Here is a 24,401-nt window from a genome sequence, read left to right on the forward strand (position 1 = left end):
CGAGTACAAGATAGTTACACAAATAGTGAAATAACATTTTTAAAACCCACCATAGCCCTGAAATCTTCATTAATTATGAATTTTGCATGGCAACCGTTACTAAGAGAGTCTCCTCTGAAACTGATGTTCAAAGAACTTTACATCAAATCTTCAAACAGTTGAGAAGGTTCAAGCTACAAAGTCGAAACATCTGTTGCTTTCCATGCATTTTTCAATGGGGAGATCAGAGAGGAGGAAAAAAGTGTACAAAATAATCCTGGTTCTACTTTATTATTTAAATACAATGACAGTCTATTATATACACTCTGTGCAGAAAGAAAGAAGCAAAAATTAACACAGAGTATTTTACAGTTCTACCTACTGGAGCCAAAAATACGCTTCCATTTGCTTTAAATTTAGCCCTTCTGGGAAGTTCTGTATTAACGGCCCTGGGGAATGAAGTCTAAAACAGGAAAAGAAGGGCAACTTCTCCAGCAGAAACAATGAGCTGACAGTCTCATCCCTCCTCCAAGTGCCATGCGAAGCCTCATTGTGGTGAGAAAGTTTAGAGTCAAGGCTGTGGGGTTCAGCTCCCAGCTACATCTAATGCCACCTCCCTGCTACATCTAATGCCACCTCCCTTCATTGCAGCCAGCAGGGAACAAGCAGAAAGTGTTATCCTCTGTGTCTGTGGGAAGCACCAAGCTGGCAGGACCATCTCCTAAAAACTGCCTTCAAAACACACTTTCTGCACTCAGCCTTTTGCCTTAAGGGCAGGCAGAAATCTGGAAACTGGTGCTTCTTCACACCTGATCAGTTCTATTTAGTGAAGTCTTCGCTAGACTCAGCTGCAGCATTTTTCAAACTTTTCAGGTTAGAAAAAATAGCATCACGTTAGCCCAAACCAAACATTTCAAGCAATAAAACAATAACCAACATTTCCAATATTTTCCAAGGCCTTGCAAAATATTTGGTGTCATGCAGGATTGATATTGCTTTCAGTGTAACCTTAACATTTTTTTGTTGAACGGTGAGAGGAAATTTCTAACAACATTTGGATTGAAGACCTCAACTCAACACACAGCACAGCAACTTCTCACCATGGCACCCTCAGAAATGTGACCCAGAGGTCTGCAAGTTTCCTGCACTTGCAGTGTTTCTACAGCTTTCCCCCTGTTGCATCATAAGACCAACACCCTTTTTTTGAATGGGTAAACTGACTTCAGCTTTCAAACCATGTGCTTTTGGGGACTGCTGCCCCTCTAGGAGCCAATGGTGGAAGAAACCTGGTCTGCCAAGTAAGTTCATCTAATGCCAAGAACCAAGACCAATTATAAAACTTTAGATGAAGAGCTGGACATCAAGGACACCTGTAACATGAGGCTGGAAATGGTTTCTTGGCTCACTGCACCAAGTCCCTGGTCTCACAGGCACCATGATATATTACTCCTTAATAAACATAAAGCTCAAATCTTTGGTTCAAATTCCCCAAATAGAAAGATGGAATGGGGCATGAGTGAGAAACTGAGTGGTTCCCAAAAGCCTTGTGAACAAGAGATTCGTGTCTGAGCCATCCTCGTGCCTCAAATCCACCAAAACTTTGCTCAAGTCACAGTCTTCTACTACTGAGGCGAAGGTGAGAGTTTCCCCCAAACTTCACCCTTTCCAGCAGGAAGGTGTCAAACCCCTTCAAAGAGGCTTTTTCTGCCCCCAGAACCTGCTTTCAGCCTCCATTCATTTGGGGGCAGCTGAGAAATTCAGCTGCTGCTGGCTCAGCACAGGCAGGGATGAATTATCAAATGATGCTCCTGAAGGCATGTACGACGTCCTAGTGGCAGTCACGCTGAGCTCCTGGCCATCCTCTTGCTTTCAGTGTAATTTGTCATTTCAGTTTGGGCCCCAACAGTTCAATGGCCCTTGAGGCGTGGTTGGGTCAGAAAGATCAGAACAAGAGGAGGAATATGGAATTAACGTTTTTAGAGTGCTCTGTCCCAGCACCTTTCCCATCTCCCATCTCATTCAGACCCACCTGGGGCCCCAGGCAGCTCCTGCCCTGTGAATCCCATTTGATTTTGGTGACTCCTGCTCGTGTGGCCAGTCAGCAGCGGTCAGAAGCAAAAGCTGAAGCCAGAGCAGAAATTCCCTCCTCCCCAAGCAGTGCATTTCAATTACCACAGTGCTGGCTTCCAAGTGGATTTATCAAACTGGGCCTATAAAGCAAATTGAATAATCTCATGCTTCAGACCTATAAAATTTAAGTATTATACTTGAAAGTACTTTGACAAAGTAATAAAGATGAGAGTGAGGAAAAGGAGTTGAAGAGAGCAACCAGCTCCTTGTTTGTGTTGTAACCAAACTAAATTGACCCCGAGCTCTAAGGTGCCCCTCCACCATAGGAACCACTGGGGCACATCCAGCTGTGAGTCTGCATGATCTGGGTGGGAAAGCTGATAAACTCTAAGGTAAAAGGATGATTGTTCACCCATTTTGCCCAAGACTGTTTTCCTTCCTGCTGAAACTTCAGACATCTCCAAAAACAAAACAGGGGGGTCAGGGGAAAGTTGGAGATAACTGAGACCCTGAAACTAGACACCCCTCCAAAAATAGCAATCTGTGAGCAATCTGGTCCTCACCTCTCTGCTGAGCAGGACCAGAAAGGGGATTAAATTAGAACAAGGGAGATTTAGGTTGGTCAGCAGGAAAAGCATACTGAGTGTGAGCATGGGAAAACGCTGTTGTACATTGCTTTTGGAGAGCGCAAACCTGAAATTGTTCCAGAAAAAGCAGTTAGAGGAATCTCACACCACAGTTTAGGATGGGAAGAACACTGATGCATTGGGCAGGTCCAACATGAGGTCTTTCATGGTATTAAATCACTTGAAAATTGGGATGCCAGGCAACATGAAACACAGCAACAGCCCTGGCTCTTTGGGAATTCTGCTCCACCCAGTTCTGCAGACACTCCAGTCGCCTCCTTTTTACCTCTACGTGACTGTAACACTAATCCTCAAGTAGGGTAGCTTCCTCCTCGAGATCCTTATAACAAAAACGAGCACAGATTGCTCCCCACAATGATGTCCTGTCCTTCTCCCTATATCAGTGAGACTCCTGATTGAAAGGGACCTCACAAATATTGGCCACTGTAGCAACATAATGCTGGGATTAGCCATGAACACCTGCTCTCTTTAGCACAAAAAGACATCCTTACCAGGTTTTGCCTTCCTGAACCACAGTTCAGTCCCTGCTCTATATCAGTCCCTTGAAAATCATGCTAGCTCTGGAAACAAACCACCTGCAGTGATCATCCAGACAGGATCTGTAACTCCAAAATAGCAACAAACTACAGAAAGGTCTGAACTTCTTGGCTCTGCCTTCATCCTACCTCTCCAAGCCTTACATGATCCAGGAGCATTAATCCAAGAAATATAGCCATAAATCCTTCTCTCTGTCTCCTCCCAAACATGAACACATGGAAGACCACCTCTCCACATCATGGATTTCTAGCTGTTAAGTCTGGAGCAACATGCTCACATACCCAAACTGATAACACGTGTTGAGACAGCTGAGAGCACGTGCAGCCCTTCCACTCTAGCAAGCCCCATTTTGGCCTGAAGCCCCATCCCTTGGCAGGACAGCAGCTGAGGGCCACCTTTCCATCTAGGTGGAACACGTGCCCAACCTTCCACTTCACAGCCCACCCTGTTTCCCCTGCTAAATCAGCACCCGGAGCGGGGAGATGTGATGGAGCAGGGTGATAAAATCATCCAGCCAGCCCTTCTGAAAATGAAAACTAATTATGCAGCTTACAAATTTACCCCTGTGATTTTATCACAATAAAATCCCCTCTGGCCATTGGCTGGAGCTCAAGCAGACATCAGACTCCTCTTCCTTGCTTATTATTTACTCTCCACTCGCTGTCTTTCTTCTGCCCCAGTGATCCCACTGTTCACACATCCCTGCTCTGCCTTTAACCCCGTTTTGGTTTAGGGTCTGATTAACTCTTGATGCTGAAGGTTTCCGCCATCAAAAGGCTTTGTTGCCATGGTAACTTCGGGGGGGGATTATTCAAACCAACGGGTCCAGCTAGCACAGGGTCAGCAGGATGGAGGAACACCCAGGGATGCTCAAGTCTCACTCTGCAGTGGTGCCTGTGCCTCCTCCCCACCACCAATTATTGCAGATGAGAGCAGAAATCCCGCTGCCCTCTTTAACTCTCTCTCTGCATTAGCACCAGCTCATGGACATTTTTTTTTCTTTTTTTTTTCTTTTTTTTTTTTTTTTTTGCACCATGTGTCACTAATTTTACTCATTTTCTGAGTTTGTCTAGAATAGTAAAAGATTTGATTAGAGTGTTCCCAGTTTTAATTGTAATTAGGACAGTCATTGTACGAGCTATAAAAGGAAATTGGGCTACCGCTGAGTGGAAGAGCCCCTGAGAGAAAAGGAGCTGCGAAGGGAGAATTTCGTTCATAAAAAAAAAGGAAAAAAAGAGGCAGTTTTAGGAAGAAATAAAACTCCAGCTCAGGATAGTGTGACAGCCAAAGTGGCCCAGGCATCTGGGACCATAAGCAAAGCGTGTTTCCTGGGGATTTCAGCACGGGTTGTGAGCAGTTTGTTCCCTGCTGCAACCTTCTGTATGACCTTGGGCGAAGCAGCTCTGCCCTCGTGCCTCAGTTTCCCCCACTGGGACTCATCTGAGTGGTCTGTGAGCTAATGGCTTATTTTACAATGTAAATTGTAATCCCCTTTGATATGGGAGAGGTTAGCATTGAAATAACCCCCCCAGTCCCCATGCCTTACCAGAAGACACCTTGCTGGAGGCACCACAGCTGCTGAGGGACAGCACCTGCAGCCAGGGGACAGCAAGATGTCACCCAGGTCCAAAGGATGGACATCAGACATTTCTGCTTTTTTCCAGCAGAGGGAGGGGAAGGCTGATTGAAGCCCATTGGAACAGTGTTGCTGCTGGGAAGAACACCTAGAGACAGCATGGGCAATGTCAGACCAGTCACCACCTGAAAAGACCCTGGAGAAGTGTGAATCCCCCAGAGACAGATAGCATCACCTCAGGGTTTGCCAGCCCAGGGTGACCTTGTTGCCACCTGTGCCAGAAATATGGTGGTGAACCACCAAGTCCTCAGGGATCAGAGGGACAGGCAAGATGCCTGCAGCAGTGTTCCTCAACTGACTTCACTGGATAGAAAAATTGCTCTTGACAGTCAGATTCCCTACAGTCATGGTCTCCAGACTGGTCACCATGCCACACCTCCAGCCCCTCCAAAGGGTGACTCTCTGCAAAGGGGCAGCGGACAGTGCCCAGGACCATGTCTCCTGCCCACCAGCCCCTCTGCAGGACAGCAGCCTGCATCGCCTGAGCTGTCAGTCTGGTGCCATAAAATTTGAGATAAATCAATTTCCCCCCTTCCCCCTGCTCCAATTCCACCAGGGAAGACGGTCTTTTTCCTGAAGCAATAATTTGCCTCAGTTAAAAAAAAAAACCACAGTGGAGCTCTGACTGCTCATGGCACATTAATGTGTATCAGCCGTTGCCTGCCACCTCCTAATGATCCCACCTCCGATCCGAGCCCGAAACTGTGGGCTTTTTACCACTACATTTAAAGCGAAGAACAAACATAAACCAGTCGCCTCCCAGCGTGGCTGAGATTTTCATTAGTCCAGGCGGGGAGAGGAAGGGGGTGTTGCTGTGCTTGGCCCTTACTGCCTTCAAAATTGATGGATTTTCTTTTTATTTTTTTTTCCTCTTCCCAGCAGCTCAGAAGAAACTTAATCATCACCTCCGAGGAGGAAGAAACCCCCCGTCGTATCTTTCAACTCGCAGGGCCACGTGATGCTGCTCTGGCCTTACCTATGTGGTGTGTGAACACAGCACAGGGCCTGGCACTTGCAGCCTACTTTAGTTCTACAGATGGGTTTTAATTTATATTATACTATATCACATTACATTACACTGCATTACATTGTAATGCCATATTATACTATACAGAGTTATCAATATCATATACGTATTTGGATAATAGACTATAGAGTATATATTATATTTTATATATATATATGTTTATCTCATGTGAGAGCCAAAACCTCTCATCCATGGAAGGTGGCTGCTTGAGGGCCCCCCATGCCCCCTGAAGATGTGGCAGGTCCCTTTCTTGCAGGATTTTGGAGCTCAAGGGGCAGTGAGGTACCACTTAGCCCAGCTACTCTCTCCATTTGTGGGTCCCTGAGCCGTGGGCTGGCAGCATCATGGAAAGGACTGGGACTGCCCAGGCTGATGCTGCAGGAGGGGAAGGGAAGGAGCTGGCTAGCCAGTGCCAGACCTTGGGGCCAGAGAGCAAGGGAGATGTTCCTGCCAACATTTTGTGTAAGTCTGAAGAAGAGGATGAGCCTAACATCATTTTTAGTGACAGCCTCTGGGACATTGGTGGCAGGTAAAAGAGGTGTTAAACTCCCAAGCCAAAACCTTTTGTCTTTCTATAACAAAGCTCACCAAGGGCAGGAGGTGACTGACACCCACACCACTGGCACATGGCTGTCCATGACTGTGTGCCTGGGGACATGAACATGCCACACCCTGTCCATATCCTGCACCCACCACGCCCCAAGGTGACACAGCGCTGAGCAACACAGTTCTGCAGGAGCAGCACCACAACCTGCATGCCCTGGCCTTCACTGCACATCTAAGAGAAACAAAGGATGGTGCAGAGAGGCCCAAAGGCAGGAGAGCATCTCCCAGGGCAGGAGGACAAAGAGGTGCACAGGAAAAGTACAAAACCACGGCGATGGTGAGGGGATAGAGGTTTTTGTAGAAAGAGCAAGGATGAGACCTTCAAACCCCACACAGGTGCCCTGGGACACGACACTCACCTGGAGCCTGAGTTCAGGTGAGATGATGGCAAGGGTGTTTCCAAAACCCCCAGATCAGCCAGAGAGGCCACAGGGAGAGGGCTGCCTCCACCACCAAGCCCCAGCCAGCTCCAGACATGCGGTGGCTTCTGCAGATTTGCTGGATTATGGCCGTCTCAGGCAGCAGTGGTGTATGTTATTGCTGGAAGGTTCACATTTTATCATTTAATCAAATAAAGTGCATTTGTGGATTACACAACCATTTCCAGGCCTTGATAATCTTTTTCTGCTTAGCTCTGCACTAGGACTGAGGAGGCAAACAAAGACATTTGTAGCTGTCGTTGAAGGCCCTGGCTTCCTGCCAGGAGCTCTTACTCCTTGGGAAAACTGGTGCAATTTGTATTGAAGAACATCCTGGCAATGGTGAAACACTAGATATTTATTTATTTGGTCAACCAGGAATGTTTTAACTATTTGTTTCCAGGTAAAATAACAGAACAAATATTAAGATAAAAATCCTGTCTGCAAATGGCTCAGAGTAAAGCACCAAAGTCCAGCAAAAGGGTTTATGCAGATGAAACCATGTCCCAGATGGGTGACAGGGTCACCCCTTCCCCTCTCTGCACCGTGACGTGGCACTTGGGTACCCTCCAGCAAGAAATTTCAACTCCAAGTTGGGGAAGATCCATGGTAGTTGTCCCCAGGGAAGGAAGAGAACCCCAATGACCCTCAGAGGAAGAGAGCGATTAAGGTTGGCTCTGCTTCTTGCACCAGGTAGGAGTTGCTGCAGCCTGGAGTGTGGGGTCCCCTCCAACATATCCAACAAGATTGTGCCACCAGCACGACTCTTCAGGGAGACACCCTCTGATCCCCATGCCTTGAAAAGGCCCAAAAACAAAAGGCAGTCCCAATATGTGTTGGATTGAGAACTTATTTAAATACAGTTTCTGTACCCACCATGATGCTCACCTGTCTGATGCTCACCTGCCACCTGCTCCCACATGGCCATGAGGATGATGTTTGCAGTCACAAAATTGGAGGAGACGAGGGTCTTTTACCCATTGCCCTCAGTTAAATCCTCCCAGAAACCTGACCAAAATTCAGTCCAACTGTGATTTTCATAAACATTTGAAAGGTTTCTAGAAGAAAACTGTGATTCGATCTTGCTTTTCTATCTTAAAAATAACCTTTGTTTTAATGACACTATGGCTAAAATAGTGGATGTTTAATGTTTGCTGATGATGTTCTCACTGGAGAGTAGGAAAACTGCAAGAGAAAACAGGAAAAACATCCAGTTTATACATATACTAAATGCAAAAAATCATGTATTCAGTACCCACGGCACAGCCAGCCCTGCCAGCCCAATCAATCCTTTAGGAAATTGGCCCCAAGGCAGGAAGAGGCTAACAAAAAAAGTAAAAAAAAAAAAAAAGGCAGCTAAATTTGTGCAATTTTGTCTGTGTCCTGCACAGAGCCCTGGCCCCAACCCCACACTCTGGGGATACACTCCCAAACTCACCTCCTTCTGCCTGGGAATGTCCCCCCACACCTCCTGTGGCCACCCAGCATCGCTGGCCCCCCAGTGAGGATGGTGCTATGCTGACTACTGCCAGCAGCAGGGCTGCTGCCCTGGGCTTCCCCTCCCACTGCTTTGCTTTGGGGCCCTGCTCAGCCTAGAGTGCAGTTTAGAGGAACCCAGAGTTATAGGGTAACAGGTTTAAAGACAAAGATCAGGAACTGGAAAAGATGAGGAAATGGAAAAGAAGATGCCCTGAAGTTTGCAGAGCCCACAGAGACATGACAGCACCATCACATCACCACCGTGGGCTTCTTACCAAGCACCTGTGCTGTCACCCCATTATGACCCCGTGGAAGGAAGGACCAGGATGAGTCCAAGAGGCAGAAGGGAAGTTGTCAGCTCCTGTGAACCCCGGCAAGCAGCAGAATAGTCGGGCAGGTATTTGCCTCTTGCAGCATAGAGAGTTCAGCTCCTCTGCCTCTGATCAGCAGCTCTGAACACTTTGAAAGGTGATGAGTAAAATGAAATCGTTTAAAACAGTTTACCATGAGTCAACCAGGAAAGAGGCTGATAGAGAAGCCCACTCCAATCTCATACACATCAACCACCCAAATCCCCCTGTGAGCAGTCAGAGCAGCCCCCATAGCCGTTCTGGAGTTGTAAAGAGCTTGGAGTCCCCACAACCACACATAGACCCAGCTGCCCAAAGTGATGCTGGCCCATCCTGATGCCATTTTGCATCATGCCCTCCTGGCACAGCCATAGATTTGTCCACTGCTCCCAAAAACCCAAAGCTGCTTGGTCCTCCCATCCACATCACCCCAAAAAACACAGCAAAACACCAGGTTTAGCAAAAATGTTTAATCTCTCCTTGATGCGTGTGTTTATTTACAAGTACTAAATCTGAAGAACATTAAAATAGGAAATAGCAGGATATTTACACGATCAAAGGGCGCTCGACCAGCCGCGCTGGCCTGTTGCTTCAAGTCTGAAACAATCACAGAAAGGGAATCAGGACTCTGGTGTTTGATTTTTTTTTTATTCCCCATTTAATTTTTTTTTAACTACTAAAATTCTCTGCCTCTCGCTGGGTCCACCTTAGGTCTCCCCCTGCTTTCTTAAAGGACAGCTTGTTGTGCGCTTTGGTCGGGAGCGGGTGAGCCCAGGGGAGTCCCGCCACCCATCCCTCTGCTCCCTGTCCCCAGGCTGGGGCCAGCCCTGGGGGTGACACAGGGCTCCTGCTGAGGGGGACACTTCCAGGCTGCACTTATTTTAACCCCAAACTGAAGAGAAAAGGCAATGTGAGCAGGGAGGGACCCCCTTGCTGCAGCGGTGGGGGATCAGCCTGCAGGGTCCAGCTGCCTCTGACAGCGGTGGGCAGAACAGGAGCACTCAGAAACGCAGGTTCGGGGCAGGGGATGCTTCTTTGTCTCACCCCATTTTGGAGCATGGGCGAGACCACCAGCAAGAGGAGTCCTGCAGTGCTTCCCAGCTTCTTCTCCCCACCTTTCCCCATTATGAGGCAGGGTTTGATGGGGTTGGCCAGCCCGGCTCTGCCCCTCACCAGGCTGGGGCGAGGGAGGACGGGCAAGCTGCCTGGCACGGTTAAGGACGCTGGGCATCACACGAAAGGCAAAGGTAGCACCAAGAAGTGCCAGAGGCTGTGGGCAGCATTGCAATGCCCACCTTGTCGACCACCACCCTCCCCGTAAGAGGCAGCAAGGGGACCCCGCAGGGGTGGGGAGGTGCTGTGGGATCCTCAGTGGAGCAAACCACAGACACCCCAAAGCTCTCCAGGAGGAAATCAAGGGGAATCAATCCCTGGGACAACACTACGGGCACTCAGCATCATCAGGGGGCTGGAAGAACCAGGTCACAGCACAAGTGGAGCCCAGAAAGCACAGCCACATCGTGGCACTGTTAGCATGACCTCTCCAGAAGCTTCTCCATTACCTAAATCTTACTCAGACCCACTATGGCCAAGAAACTTGCCTGCCTCTCTAGCCTGGCCAAGGGAGCACCTATAACATTGCTGCTAGGAAAGCAACAGGCCCTCCAAAATTAACAGTGCTTCCAACCCTCTTCGTCAAAAAGGAAATTTTCAGGGAGATGCTCTTAAGAAACACATCTCCATCCCCTACGACCACCAACAGGGAGGTCCCACCATTCCCTCTCAACCACCACAAAAAACATGAGTTTGGCTCCCTCAACAGCAATCGAAGCCCCCAAGAATGTTCTTACCACTGCAACAGGTAGGACCCACGCCAGTCCTGGACAGACACCTCAAGACAACCACACCCCTTCCACCAAATCACAACGGCCACTGACGCAAAGCTGCCATCCTCCAGGCGATTTCCATGACCTTTACCAAAGCCACCCAGGCAGCAACACCACGAGGAAGAAGTTTTGGGCCAATCTTGCACCAAAGGGAGCCACAGGTACCCCTCTACCCCATTGCAGCAGCAAACTCTACAAAAGACCACCCCAAGGGGCCCCCAGAGGGTCCTGTCCCACCAGAGCACTCAGGGAGATGCTGGCAGCCAGCAGTGGCCCCGGCACAGGGTGGGTGGGCACACAGCTGTCCTCTAAGGTTCTCCAAGTAACACATTTGAGATGTGAACCTCTGAAGTCTTTCTTTTTGCTGTTTCTTTTTTTTTTTTTTTCTTCTTTTGGACGAGAAAGTGACAAATTAATTTCAAACAAAAAAAAATAGATAACAGGTCTAAACAAACCTCTAATATTCAACACTTGCAGTTTTTTTGTTTTATGGGTTTTTTTCTTCTGTTTCTTAAAAAGATCAACTCAGACTAAAATCTAGCACAGTCATGCAACAGCCCACAGCTCTCAGAAATCCAGCGACAGCTCAGGGTTTGTAGGTTTGGGAAACAATTATTAATTCCTTTTCAAACATATTTTTGCTGTTGTGGTTGGGTTTTTTTGACTTTTTTTTTCATTTTTTTTTAATCAGCATCTTCTCTCCTTTCCCTCCTTATTAAAACAAAACAAAACCAAACAAAATTACAACATAATGAGAGATGTGCAGGCTTCAAACGATTGTTCTGCATGGTGAGAAAGGCTTGGAAGTTCCTTCCAGACCATTTGGTATCCTTTTTTTATTTTTTTTTCCTGCAGTTGTCGTTTGTTTTGTTTTAACCGGCTGTGTAAATTCATCTTGTATTTATATCGGTTCGATTCTCCTTCAGTTAACTATACAGCACCCCACTGGGGCACGAGAATTAGATTGTAACCACATATATATATATACACACTTTTATTATTTTTTTTTTAATTAAAAACTTCATTATTTCTCCCTCTCCCCCCCTTAACTTGCAATTTAAGGGAACGGACAGAAATCAGCTGGGCTTCTTTCCACTTGGATTTTGACAGCCACCCGCTCCTGGCAGAGTGTGGCCCCGTGTGCTGTGGCCTGGGCAGCAACGGGAGCTCTCAGTACAGAAAAGGAAAGGGTTTTGCTCATTTTTTTGGAAGTTTTTGGTCTCCTGCTGCCTTTCCAGGCAGCATTCAGCACCTTTTCATCTCTGGAAAGCACAAACCTGCGAGGAACTGACATTTCGAAGGGGGTAGCTGAGGGAGTGACCTCGGGTCATCAATGAAGTCCCTGTCAGGGCAGAGGCAGCAGGGGGAAGATGGGGTGACAGCAAGGAGAGAAAGGGGGAGAAAGAAGGAAAAGACAGAGAAAGAAAGGTCAACCTTGGGTGGAAAGTCCTGCACACATTTGGGCTTCCCAGGTGGAAGAGTGGGCAACAGCCTCGTGGCAGCCAATATCCCAGTCCCTCCATGGGCTGGTAAGCCAGGGGGTTTGCCAGGGGGATCCCGGTCAGGAGGTGCAGAGGATCTGCCTCCCCTTTTCCCCGAGGATCTGGTCTCTTCCCCTACATCAGCACAAAGACATGATGGGGGAAAAAATAAACATAAAGAGGCTTTGTTAAGGCTGCTCTAGTGCCAGAGAGTCCATCCCAAAATGGCCAGGTTGGCTCTCCATCAACCCTCCTGACAGCAGGAGCCCCTGCAACCACCCTCTACCCTCCGTCATCCCAGGGCAAGCAGGGGCAGGCAGCACTGCCCAGACCACCCCATGGCCACTGAACTGGAAAAACAAGGACAAGCTCAATAAAACACTGACCATCCCTCAGCAGTCCCTTAGGGAAAAAAAAACAAACCCCGAGCCTTGGGATCTCCCTTCCTCTCTGCTTGTGACCTCCAGAACCACTCAGCAGCATTTAAATAACAGCATCTATTCAGCTAACAAATTCCCACCTTTTTTTTCTTCAAATTTTTTTTTTTTCGCACTAAACAACATTCAAATAAAACATGGCACAGGACATATTTTAGAAATATCAAAGCTCAGGGATTTCTCCCTTTCCTGCCCACCCCTACTGCCCCCACCCCCATATCTCCCCAGCTCAGTCCTTTAGCTTATCTTTGAAAACCATTTTTTGTTAGTCTGTTGCAAAAATTTTAGAATACTTTTCCCCTCCCATTTTTTGTTATAATTTTTTCCTTTAAATTAAAAATTTCGTTCGTCTTGTGTAAATTGTGCAAATATAGCAGTTAACACTAGTGGCAGAAGGCCAGAGAGAGAGAGAGAGAGAGAGAGAGAGAGAGAGAGAAGGGGGAAAAGACAGAAAAAGAGAGAGGAGGAGGAAGAGGAGAAGAGGGGTGGACAGCTGGGGGGAAGGAAGGGAGAGCAAGTCAAGTACAGTAAAAATAGGAGCCCACCCCCCTCCCTTCACCAAAGTAACAACATCCAAACGCCATCCTAGAAAGCCCCACGGTCCCGACCCTCCTTCCCTGTGGGCTCAGGGGCTCTGCCCAGGCAAGGGATGCCCAGCAGGTCCATGGGGCAGGCGATCCCCCTTCTCCTCTGCCCGGCATTGCCTCTCTACAAGGTCCCTGCTGCGTCCCGCTTGGACTGGGGGGGTTTGTTTGTGGGTCAGGGAGTTCTATCGACGTTGCTGCCGCCGTCGGGATTTGTTTGTAGTTTTTTCCGCTAAAGCGCGAGGTTTCCTTGTTTGTTCGTGGGAAGCGTGCGGAGGCTCCCGCGGATCCCGCCGGTTCCAGCCCCAAAGTCTTGTGCCCGCGGCTGCCGCTGGCCGGCCCTCCCTCCTGCCGCCTCCGCTGCCCGGGACGCTGGCACCGCCGCCGCCTTCTCAGCTGCTTAAGGCCATTGTGTCGATCGCCTGCTCCAGCTTACTCCTCAGCCGCTGCCTCCGGGCCTGCTCATCCTTCTCCAACGCAGCTAAAATCTAGGGAGAGAGGGGAGAAGAGAGGGTGAGGAGATGCCCACCTACCCAAAATGGCTCCGTGTTGCCCACTGTCTCTTTGACAGCGTCAGGGCATGGGGATGTGGCCCCACGGGAAGCAGCGCACGTTTGTTCTTGTCCCCAGTGGAGCCAGGAAGGGCCGAAGGAGGTGTGAGGTGGAGGACGTGGCTCTGAGTGGTGCCACCCCACAGACAGAGGCCACTGGGGCCCCCAAGGGGCCGCAGTAACACCAGGGACCTGACAGACACTCACAAGAAGGCAACTTGCACATGGGGAAGTGAAGAAAACATTGGAGGGTGAACCCCAAATTCAAGCCAACACCATGTCTGTGACTTAACAGTCCTTTAATGCCTTAGGGAAGCAGCAGTTGTGTTTCAGAGACCACAATCAAGCCATGAACTGGTTCCATGAGCACAAAAAGACGAAATCCACATGGCTTCAGCTACCTAAAGTAGTAAAACCCTGCTCATCTCTTCCCCAAGGTTGGCAACTGGGGGGTGCTGGGGTGATGGAGGGGGACATCAGATGGATGCACCAGCAAAGCCTGGGAGCCCTCAGTCCTGTTCAAGGGGTGCACCCACAGACACCCAAGCATGATGTCCCTCCCTTGAAACCCTGTTTCTCTAAACAAGCCGCTGGCCATGATGACAGATCACAGGGTTGAGGGGTGGTTCCCTGCCCTGGGCTGGATGTGGCTGTGCCCCCAGGGCTGGGGAAGGACCGGCAGCAGCAGAAGGGTGGAGGACGAGGCTCAGAGTGGGGAGAAGGGAGTAATGAAGTGTAAAACGAAGGGGCAGTTGCCCTCCCAGGAGCCAGGAGTCTCATCTCACTAACATCATGCCAGCAGAGCAGAAAAGCTGATTTAAAAAAACAAACCTGACAGAAATCTCATCTCCTCGGGTGAGCTAGTTGAGAGAGCAAATTTTTTGCAATTAAATATCAAGGCATCCGTCAAAGGGGACTTGATTAACCATTTCATTGGCTGCATAATTGGAAACAAACTGTTGTATAATTAATAGACTTACTAGGAGGCAGGCAAAGTCCATCAGGAGCCCTACAGGTAACTCTTAATGAGGAATCAGCTCCTTTTGATTAAGAGCTGCTACAGCGATGGCAAGTTGTGAAGCAGTGGGCAGGGTGTGCTGAGCAGCACCCACCACACTGCCACAACCAGCCTCTGGCCACCAACACACTGGTTCTCCCCCAGGCTTTCTGGGGCAGGACCAGGCTGGTCTCTGTCTCCTGTGGCAATAAGAGATGCCTGAAGGGGAATCTCTTCCCAAAAGAAAAGGGAAAGCTGCATCTCAGCACTGGCATCAGCTCCCGAGGAGGTGAAAATTCACTAGCAAGAGCCAGGCATATCTGATTTACCACCCTTAGAAGCAACAACCCAGGGCAGCAGCTGGACTGGCAAGAACTCATAGATTCTGCCACAAACCTGCTACTGGGGACACTCCTCCCCATCAATCTCCATGGAAGCTCTCAGCCCCTACGCTACACACTGAGCAAAATACCTACAGTGACCGTCACGCAGAAATCAAAACCCCACGTGCCTGAAAGGTGCCCGAGCTGGAACCAAATGAGATTGGTTCGAGAAGTGAAAGAGGAGCCTATTCCCCCTGCGTACCTCCTCTGCCTCTCCCAAAAAGAGAGCTGTGTATCCTGGGATGCTGAGGTGTGAAAAGATTCCCAAACTGCTCACGCATTTATCTACTCATCTTAACTCAGCCTTATGGAAACAATGCAGTCAAAGAAAACCTGTGCTGAGCATAGAGAGACCCAGGTTTGTCACCTGCTGTAAGGAGCCAGGACCACTGATTACCAAGATGCAAGTACCCAAATGAAAATTAATTATGATTTTCATTCACAGCCAATGACAGCATATTATTGCACTGAACAACAGGAAAAATTATTCTCTCCCATTTTGCATCAAAGAGGGTGCAATCGGGCTGCATATAATTGTGCTTAATGAATGAAAACAAACAAAGGGAACAGCTGCGATTTATTAATCCCATTACAAATAATAAAAGAAGTTCCTGAGAGCTGTGAACACACTTGTGATGCTTGGAGAGCAGGCAACAGCAAGACACTCAACAGATGTCAGATTGCCATTACTGCACAAGAAGAGGACCTGAACCCCTAAAGAGCAGCTCATTAATGCCACGTGGTCCCTTCACATGGTTCCCTCCCTGCTGTCACCCAGTGTTTGGGGGATTTAAGGCTTGAGGGACTTTTAATCTGGAGGAACCGAGCACTTGATGGTGGCTGAGGAATGATGGCTGTCCCACAGCAGATCTTCACAGACAACTCATCACCCAGAGCTACGGAGGCCTCCTGGATGTGCCATCAGAAGTAGTTTAAGGAGCAGCATAAAGGTCCCACCAGTGTGGTCATCATGGTCACCAGCTGTGACCACATGGTGACAACCACACAGCACCTTCCCAAGTACCAGGGTTTCTTCCCATCCCTGTAGGAAAGTCAGGACCTCCTCTCCCTGTAGAGCACCTGGCTCCACAGGCCTTTGGCCACCATGATTCCAGTGCTGACCTTAAACCCAGAAGCCAGGTCAGCTACAACCTGCCTGTGGACTCCCTAAATTCACACCTCAAAGAGGTGCTGGGAGAAGCCTCTCAGGATTGTTGCAGGGTACAACAGGGACACCATTTCCTTCCCTGTCTTTCTTCAAGTGGGGAAATGTTCTGGTACTCTGTCACCTAAATAAGCCACCACTCAAACGTAGTCATCAAACCCCTTTATTGAGACAATAAAACCTGTAATATCATGCTATATGTATAAATCCATATTTTACTGTAGTTACGTATTTTATTGCTTTAATAAGATGTGGGGTGTACATTTGAACAGTGCTTTAAGAAATTAATTTGTATAAATTACAACAGAGGGGCTTTAAACCATCCTTACTGACGTTCACAAAACAAGCACTGAAGAGACCACCACATCCTCTAGCTTCCCAGGGGAGTGGAGCTAAACACCACTTGTACAGTTCCATAGTGCTGATACCTCCACGGTGCCAGATTGGTGGCAGTGGATAGGGGAGGAATGCTGAGATAATGCCACAAAGTCTGCAGCCTCATGGAGCTCGTGCGCCAAATGTGTAGAAAAATAGGTGTTTTGCACATTACTCACTGCAGAAAATGTGGGGAATGAAGTGCCGCCTACCCCATCCCTGGCTTCATGACTCCCAAACCTTTTCTACTCCACCAGCTCAAGCACAAATATGGGCTACATTACTATCCCGCATTTCATGGTGTGTTTTTCTACAGGAAAGAGCAGGGGACTGCAGAAACAAGGACAAAGTTGCAGCCCAGGCCTGACTCCGCATCGCCACATCTTACCTCGTCCTTGTACTTGGTGATGTAGGAATAGATCTCGTGCAGCGCGCTCATACTGTTGAACTGGCTGAGGTGTAACCGCGACTGCTCCGCCAGGTATGCGCTCATGTCCTGGTCACTGATCGCTGGCATTTTAGCTATATCTGCATAATATCTGCAAGGCAGGAACAGAGGAGTGGGTCAGAGATAGGGATGGGCAGAAGAGGATGTGTCCCTGCCACAATGCTTGCTGAGAACAGCCACTGCAGAGGCAAGTGAAGAGCATCTTGCCTCCGAGCAGTTACATCCCACGATCACCCATTAAAACACTGTTTCTCATCAAGAGGTCTCTGAGCACTCCATTGAGCAGTCAGCATCATTAGAATGTGCTCCTGATGGAACAGCACCCAGCCCAGTCCAGCCCAACATGCTGGGAAGCCAGGAGATGCTGCTCTGAGGGATTTCCCAACTTCTCCTAAACCACACATTTTTCCTCCTTCCCATCCCACTGGCATGTTTAGCCACCAAACCGCATACACGAGGACCCTCCACACCTGCATCAACATGCAAGGCTTTGTTACCACCCTCCTAAGGTCAGCGTGTTGCTAAAGCAAATAATGCCCCTTTGCTTTCCATTAAATACTAGGGGTGTGAACAAAAGACAAGGTCACATCCCGCCCTTGCAGCAATACATGCATGGTGGTAGTGGAAAAACAGAATATCCAACAGGATATTCACCACATCCCAGAGAGATCAAAGCTGCAGCAACCCACTGTAGAAGGAGGGTTACACCAAGCAGATGCACCAGTGGACTGGCTGCTGAGGTCCTTTTGGAAACCACAGTTGTGTCCTCAGTTCTCATTTAAAAAGAAAGCCTACCCACAGCAAACAAGCCCTGGCTGTTCCCACCACCTGGAAATACAGAGTGCCAGTCTCTCCCAGGTTTGCTGAACTCCTCATGACTCCTCACTCAGTCAAGTTTCTGGTACAGTGATTAGCATCATTAGTGTCATCAGCTGAATGCTGAGATGGAACACGGTTGAAGCACTTGGATAGGAGCAGATGGCAGCAAGACCACTTGAGGAGATGAATATGAGGATCCACTCCATCCCCCAGCACTGAACTCAGTGATAAACTACTTGGGCAGTTTTTACCAAGAGGCTCATTCACACCCAGAAAATGATGCAAGAGAATTCTTAGACTCTGCCAGGAGAGCAGTGATCTGCGGTGAGGACCTCTGACAAAACCAGCCATCTGCTACACCCCTAAAGAGATCACCCCAGAGTGACATGTCCTAGAGCAGCAGTTTCATATTCCAGGTTTTATCATGACACACAGGATGGGAGGAAACCATCATTTTTCAATACAAGTGTGCATGGCTTGTGTGGACCAAGATTCCAGTCACACCTACCATTTCCAGAGGACACCTAATGTGTCACAACTCCAGCAGCAAGACCCCTTGGATTTCCCCAACTCCTAAGCCCTTCACTGCACTGTTCCTGCCTCAGCCTGGCAGGATGCCCTGTTTTCAGCTGGTTCAAGAACCACGGCAGCAGACAGACCTATAGGTGTGACTATCAGTCCCACTCAGCCACTCTCACACCACTCCTGTCCCACCTCTGCAAAGCTTTGTGATGGCAACCACACCAAAACCCAGAAATGCTGATTATGCCGTAACTCCCTGCAGCAGAGGAGTAGTAGGAAATGTAGTCATCCCTTGCACAGGACATCTCTGCCCCCTGCTCAGCTGCCTCTGGGACCATTCCAGAGGTAAGTAATAGCAGGAACATCTGTCACGAATGAGATCTCCCACCTCCTCCCCAGGGACGCAGCACGTCTAGACCAATGTTTAACTCTGGAATGGTTTTATACCTTTTTTCCTCTAGGCACACATACAGAGCTGAATATTTTTGTCATAGAGATGGCAAGGTCAGAGAAATTCACCTTATGAAGCTTGTGATGTTCCTGCGGGACCCCACTCCAAAGATCCATCCAGCCCCATGCAAAGAACTTCCTCCTATTACAATGCAGCTCATCTCTCACCTCAGCCATCGTATTTCAGGGGCATTGTCTCTTCTGATCCAAGCCCTATCTTCCTCAAGGGAAGAAGCTTGTCTTTGTAACTGCCTGCAAAGCACCAGGCATGCCAATGGCATGACAAAAGTATCTGTGTACAAGCAAGTATCCCAACGATGATTTAGGCCACAAAGTCCCATCTTTACAAACTAGAGAATATTATGTTTATTGTTGCCTGGACATCTTTCATTTGGTTCATTCTGTATTCAGTTAAGATGCTGAATAAAGGAAGGGTCCTCAGTCAAGGAAAAAAGGCACCATCTCTAGCCCAGCACATCACCACAAAGGAAAAGTTGCATCAGCAACCTGAAATCTGCCATTTTTTAAGTTTTATGAAGTTCCACTTCACAAAATGGCAACATTTTAACAGTAGCTCTATTTGGAGGGCTTTGGAGGACATCTAGGTTTCTCTCCCAAAAGGATAAAGCTAAACACAGCGTTATGCCTGAGTGCATCAATTTGCAATCAGGAGCATTCAAACCCTGCACCTTTACAACACTGCATTAATTCAGTGGGACAGGGGGATGTCTCTCATCAGCTCAACGGGGAAGGTGGAGGGTGTCAAAAGGAGTCAGGGGACCTGCTCCTCTCCCTGGTCCTCAGCACAGAGACAGCAGCCTGAGCACTGCCTCAGAGCATGTACTCTCATCAGGATCCCAGGTGACATGTACTGACGGATCAGAGAAGGGAAATGATAATTTTCAAGCATTTCAGCAAAACCTGTATGTATTGTCATGGCACAGAAAAGGCACTTCTCTAGTCCAAGGCTGACTTTTCATTGCTCTTCGAAAGCAATCGAGGGAGGTGTTAGGAATTCCCTAGCACAGACCAAGTTTTTAAACAGAAAACACCAGACAAACTAAAAGGGGAGGTTGCTTTTAGCACCCCTTAAGCAAGTCATAAATGGCTCTGTCAAAGAGCCACTGCAAACTCATTCCAGGAGACAATCATGAGAAAGCATCATCTCCCAAACAACAGGATCACCTTCCACAAGCATTAGTACAGTCCTTCTTCAGACAGTTGCCAAACGGAGCCCTCCCAACAACAGCAGTCCCCACATTCACGAACATCCACGGTAATTCCCCCAGGTGAAGCAAGGAGCTGTCGACAAGTCTACTCACCTTTCTACCCAGCTCTTGTAGTTGGGGATGTCCTTGGCATACAGTAGTTTGTTGGAGGGAGAGTCTTTTCCTAGCTTGTGCTCAGAAGTTGAGCAGGAGTCCATGAATGTCTGAGCCACCACGGATAGGCAGGCATCAGTAATACTGTTCTTGTGAATGTCGAACACAAACTGGGGGTTCTTAATCACATTCACCCAAAAACGTAGAGGTAGACTGAGGGATGAAGGAAATAGGAGTCAGCATCTGAACCAAGCCCTGCAGGGCAGCTGGCACATAGAACTCCAGTTGTGGAGAACGAGCTCCAGAATTGGGGAGGTTGCTTTTCCCAGCACTCCAGGGATGCAAACATCCTGGGTAAATGGCCATTTTCCCCTGCCCACCCTCACAAGGCCACAGTTCTCCATGAAAAGCTTCCTCAGCACTGCCAACATCCCCGAAGGCAAACCAGGGCAGCACAGATCTATAGTTTCTCCAAGGATCCCCTCACACCGAAGAGACCTTGCTGGGCCTGTGGGTCTACCGAAGCACGGCCCCCTTCTCTCACATCAATAATCCCTTCGAAGGCGCTGTGTGGCATTTCACACATCTCCCGTGTCGGAGGAGGGAGTTAACTGGCCTCCTCGAGGGACTCATTAGCGCATTTAACACCAGAGGAGAATTTAGGCAGCCTCAGATGCTGGAAATAAAGCTCTCAGCTCTAGAGGCAGCGGGTCTTCTGGCGAGCCACTGACTGGATGTTTCCTGCATACTGACACACATGCCACCCTCTATGGCACTGTTTCCCAATCCTGCTGTCCCTCTCCTCTCCCAGGAGCATCTCAGAGTCTCCCCCCATCAGAAAGCCTCTCTGCTCTGTCATCCCCCAGCACCTACACTCAGCGAATGCTTTTATCTAAGACAAAACACACTTCGTTCCCCAGGACTTTCCTAATGAGGGTACTGGGTGCATGTACATATTTCATTTGTGAAGGGAATGGCCTGGAGAAATTAGCTCCACACGTCGAATTAGCGCCCAGAGATAAGCACAGGCATTAGTATGCAGGAGTCTGCGTGCCCAGCCCCTGAAGAGCGGTGCTTTTTTTTCCTCCCTTGCCTTTCGCTCCTTCTTTTAATATAGGAAGCTGAGTTATAAATCAGTTCCAAGCACTTCTGCGCTCTCACATCTCCATTTAAAAATGTTTCTTTTCCTGCCCTGCTAATTGCAAACAGTTACTGAACTACACAAAAGCAATTTGGCTGCCATTTAACAAATGCCAGACACGGGAACGTACATACCCGTCTCCAGTCATGGCAAGATCAGAGAGATGAAATCAGTGAGGCAGCAGAATTGAAAAATGCCAAGGGGGGCTGCAGAGCCAACGCCTGCTGGAGCCCCGGCCTCAGCACAGCACCCAGGGAGGGCTCCTCTGCTGCTCCGCCCTGCTTTTCAGCCAGTGATTAGCAGAGCTGAGGGGCTGGCTCTGAGGGCAAGGTTAGGGAGGATGTGTACTCGGCTTTGTGCTGACTTTGTTAAGGCAAGCTCGGCTGAGTGACAGGAAGGAGTGTGGAAACACCTTCAGGACAGCAGAGATGAGAATTGGGACTGGCATCCCCAGAGGAGCCTGGAGGATGGAGAAGGCCAAGGTGAGATGAAAACAGAGCTGCTGCGGTCCTCAGCAACTGCAGCCGTCAGGGGGAGTGTGGTGCTTGGGATTTGGGGATGGAAGAGCTGAGGGAGCAGTGCATTCCTTGGATTTTTTCTGATGAAGGAAGGCATGCAAAGGATTTACCCACACCCGAAATACAGAGATACGGGCCTCTCTTGTCCTGGATCATTTCCAGGTACATATTTTTGCTCCCTGTGGGAGGGATTGGAAGCTGTGATATTGTTAGACCCCCCCATCCCACTGCGCCCCTCCATTACCAGTTACTCTTCCAGGTGTGCCTGACATCATAATCATTGATCTGATGCTTATCAGCCTGTTCATCCAGGAAATCAAACATGTATTTGATGGCGAGGGGCAGCGCGCTCCCACGGTGAGCTGTGCTGAAGATGGTCTCAAACAGGTCATCCACGAACTTCTGCAAGGTGCCCTGAAGAGGAGAAAGAGAGAAGGGCTGCTCAGCAACACCCAGCACCAACAGAGAGTCGCGTCTTTAACTAATGGTCGACCTCTAAACCAATTTCCCTTCTATTCCTACAGCTGGAATAGCAGCACAATACAGTCTGTGTAACCCTACTGGTTCTCAGTGATTTATACTGGAAAATAAACCCTGCAATGATAAAGTGTCTCCTTCACTGCTTTGCTAAAAGCATATGAATAAAAACACCATACAGAGCAAAAACCAAGTGAATGTGGTCTGTTTTGGGTCCCATTAGGATACCAAAGAACTGATGACACACATCACCAAAAAAGCCCTCGTCCCATGAGGAGTCCCAAGTCACAGAGGAGATGGCTAAGGCCAGTCTCTGCAATCCTGAGCCAATATCTTCAGCACAGCCCTCTGATCCTCTCTAGGAACATCTTGGACACACAGCACCCACTCAGCACTGGAAAAGGTTTGTATGTACTGAATGAAGGGGGACCTGCTGTGAGGCCAAATGCCCAGGGTAATTACTCTTCCCACATCACCAATCCTGCACCTTTATCCCAAACACCAAAGAAGATGAACGGCCTGTCCCAGGGCATCTTTGCTTTGCAGACCAGCAGCTAGCTGCTCACAGATATAAAAACAGCAAAGGATGCAAAAGCAAATCGGAATATCCACTCGAGGGATACTCACCAAAGGTTTTGACACACAAAACTATCAGCTCCAGCTCAGGAAAGAGACTAACAGAGCAGCTCCTCCTGTGCGAGAGCAGGCAGCTAATAAAAAAGCAGCGCTTACCACTTCTGGACAATGCAAATCACTACCCTTCCCCACCCAGATTTCAAAAGGCAGGCAGCAGCTCTGCGCCTCTGGACCATACCTTGGTGGCTAACAGACGGGTCAGGTAGATTTCTGAGACCATCTTGCTGCCCCGGTCGCCCTCCCGCTGGTCCATGTGGTCATGGTTTTTCACCAGGTGCCAGAGCTTGGTGCCGCTCTCCAGGTCGGGGGTGATCATGGGGGTCCGTGAGCGCAAGCTGTCGGGGCTGCTGGCTGTCCTCAACATGCTCTCTGCAAGCACCAAGCAGAGGGGGATGCTCATACCCTGCCCACCTCTGCCTTGCCACCAGCCCCATCACTTCCCTTCCCTCCACAGGAGCTTTGGGATCCAGCCTCTGCAGCCACCATGGATTGGGAGATCTGCTGGGACCATCCTCACAGCCTGCTGGGCCACATGCAAGCCTGTCTGATCTACAGGGGCCAGGACCACTGTGGAAGGAATTTTTCAGAGTCCTGTCTTGCTCCCAGCACAGAAGTGGCAGGACCAGAAATGCCTCCTGTGTCAGTCTGAGCTGACCACACTATTCCCTTCCAAACCAAGGCATATTCGCTGCAGTCTTCCAACTCTGCTCTTTTAAGTGCTAAGTGCCTCTGTGCCTATTTTAATTAGATTTCAGGGGAATAAGAGGGAAGGGATCCCTTAACAGCAGCCATCTCACACGTGTCTTTCTCCCCTGAGTCCAAAACACTGCAAAGAGAGATGGCTCTGGGCACATCTACTCCCTCTCCAACACCAGAATAAATAGGATGGTGCAGGAGAGCTGGGAGTTTGAAGGACTTTGTTCACATGAGCCACAGTTACAGTCACCTGCCCTGTGCCTTGGTCTGCACGCCCAGCCTGGTGCCACCTCCCCGGCCAGCCCAGCACAGGATGCTCTGTGCACTCACCGTATCTGCTGAGGGACTTGGTGAAGGTGGAGGAGTTGGAGATATTGTATGCTGAGTTCTGCTTGGGCACCAGGGCTACCGAGGAGCCATCTGTCACCTGGGGGCAGAGATGGTGTGAGCAGGCTGCCACACTGGAGACACACAGAGGGAACAGTCCCGGCACACAGGGACAAACCAGCCCCAGTGGGATGAAGCTACAGTGCCACCCATCCCAGGGACATCAACTACAGCAAAGGGGACCATCATATCTCTGTGACAGCTCAGGGGAAGGGGTAGAACACACCAGATACCTTGGCATGAAAATGGCAAAGTAAGGTCAGAGCTGGAAACAGCCTCTGTGAGCCCTGGAGATGCCCCATTTAAGAGGACCATAAACATGGGGCCCAGGCAGGAAAGTGACTGCAGACCTCCTGGCCATGCTCCTGGAGAGCTA

At 49.0% G+C, this 24,401-nt stretch overlaps 1 protein-coding gene across 4 annotated transcripts in view; it reads right to left on the minus strand.

Moving 5' to 3' along the window:
* Nucleotides 1-9,205: 9,205 nt before the first annotated feature.
* The window catches only part of PLXNA1 (plexin A1), a 117,084-nt gene continuing 101,888 nt past the window's right edge, over nt 9,206-24,401 (minus strand). For all 4 annotated transcript variants that reach the window (XM_027882675.1, XM_027882671.1, XM_027882673.1 and 1 more), the window contains exons 27-32: nt 23,969-24,065; nt 23,121-23,311; nt 22,074-22,243; nt 20,171-20,383; nt 16,998-17,148; nt 9,206-13,626 (exon numbers count right to left, since the gene is read on the minus strand). In XM_027882675.1, coding sequence (XP_027738476.1) covers nt 13,531-13,626; nt 16,998-17,148; nt 20,171-20,383; nt 22,074-22,243; nt 23,121-23,311; nt 23,969-24,065 — 918 coding nt within the window. In that variant the 3' untranslated portion in view covers nt 9,206-13,530. The remainder of the gene's footprint in view (nt 13,627-16,997; nt 17,149-20,170; nt 20,384-22,073; nt 22,244-23,120; nt 23,312-23,968; nt 24,066-24,401) is intronic.

This window comes from Empidonax traillii, unplaced genomic scaffold (assembly GCF_003031625.1).
Source record: "Empidonax traillii isolate 1590-97213 ecotype Southwest subspecies unplaced genomic scaffold, ASM303162v1 scaffold109:size1658292, whole genome shotgun sequence".
Taxonomy (NCBI): Eukaryota; Metazoa; Chordata; class Aves; order Passeriformes; family Tyrannidae; genus Empidonax; species Empidonax traillii.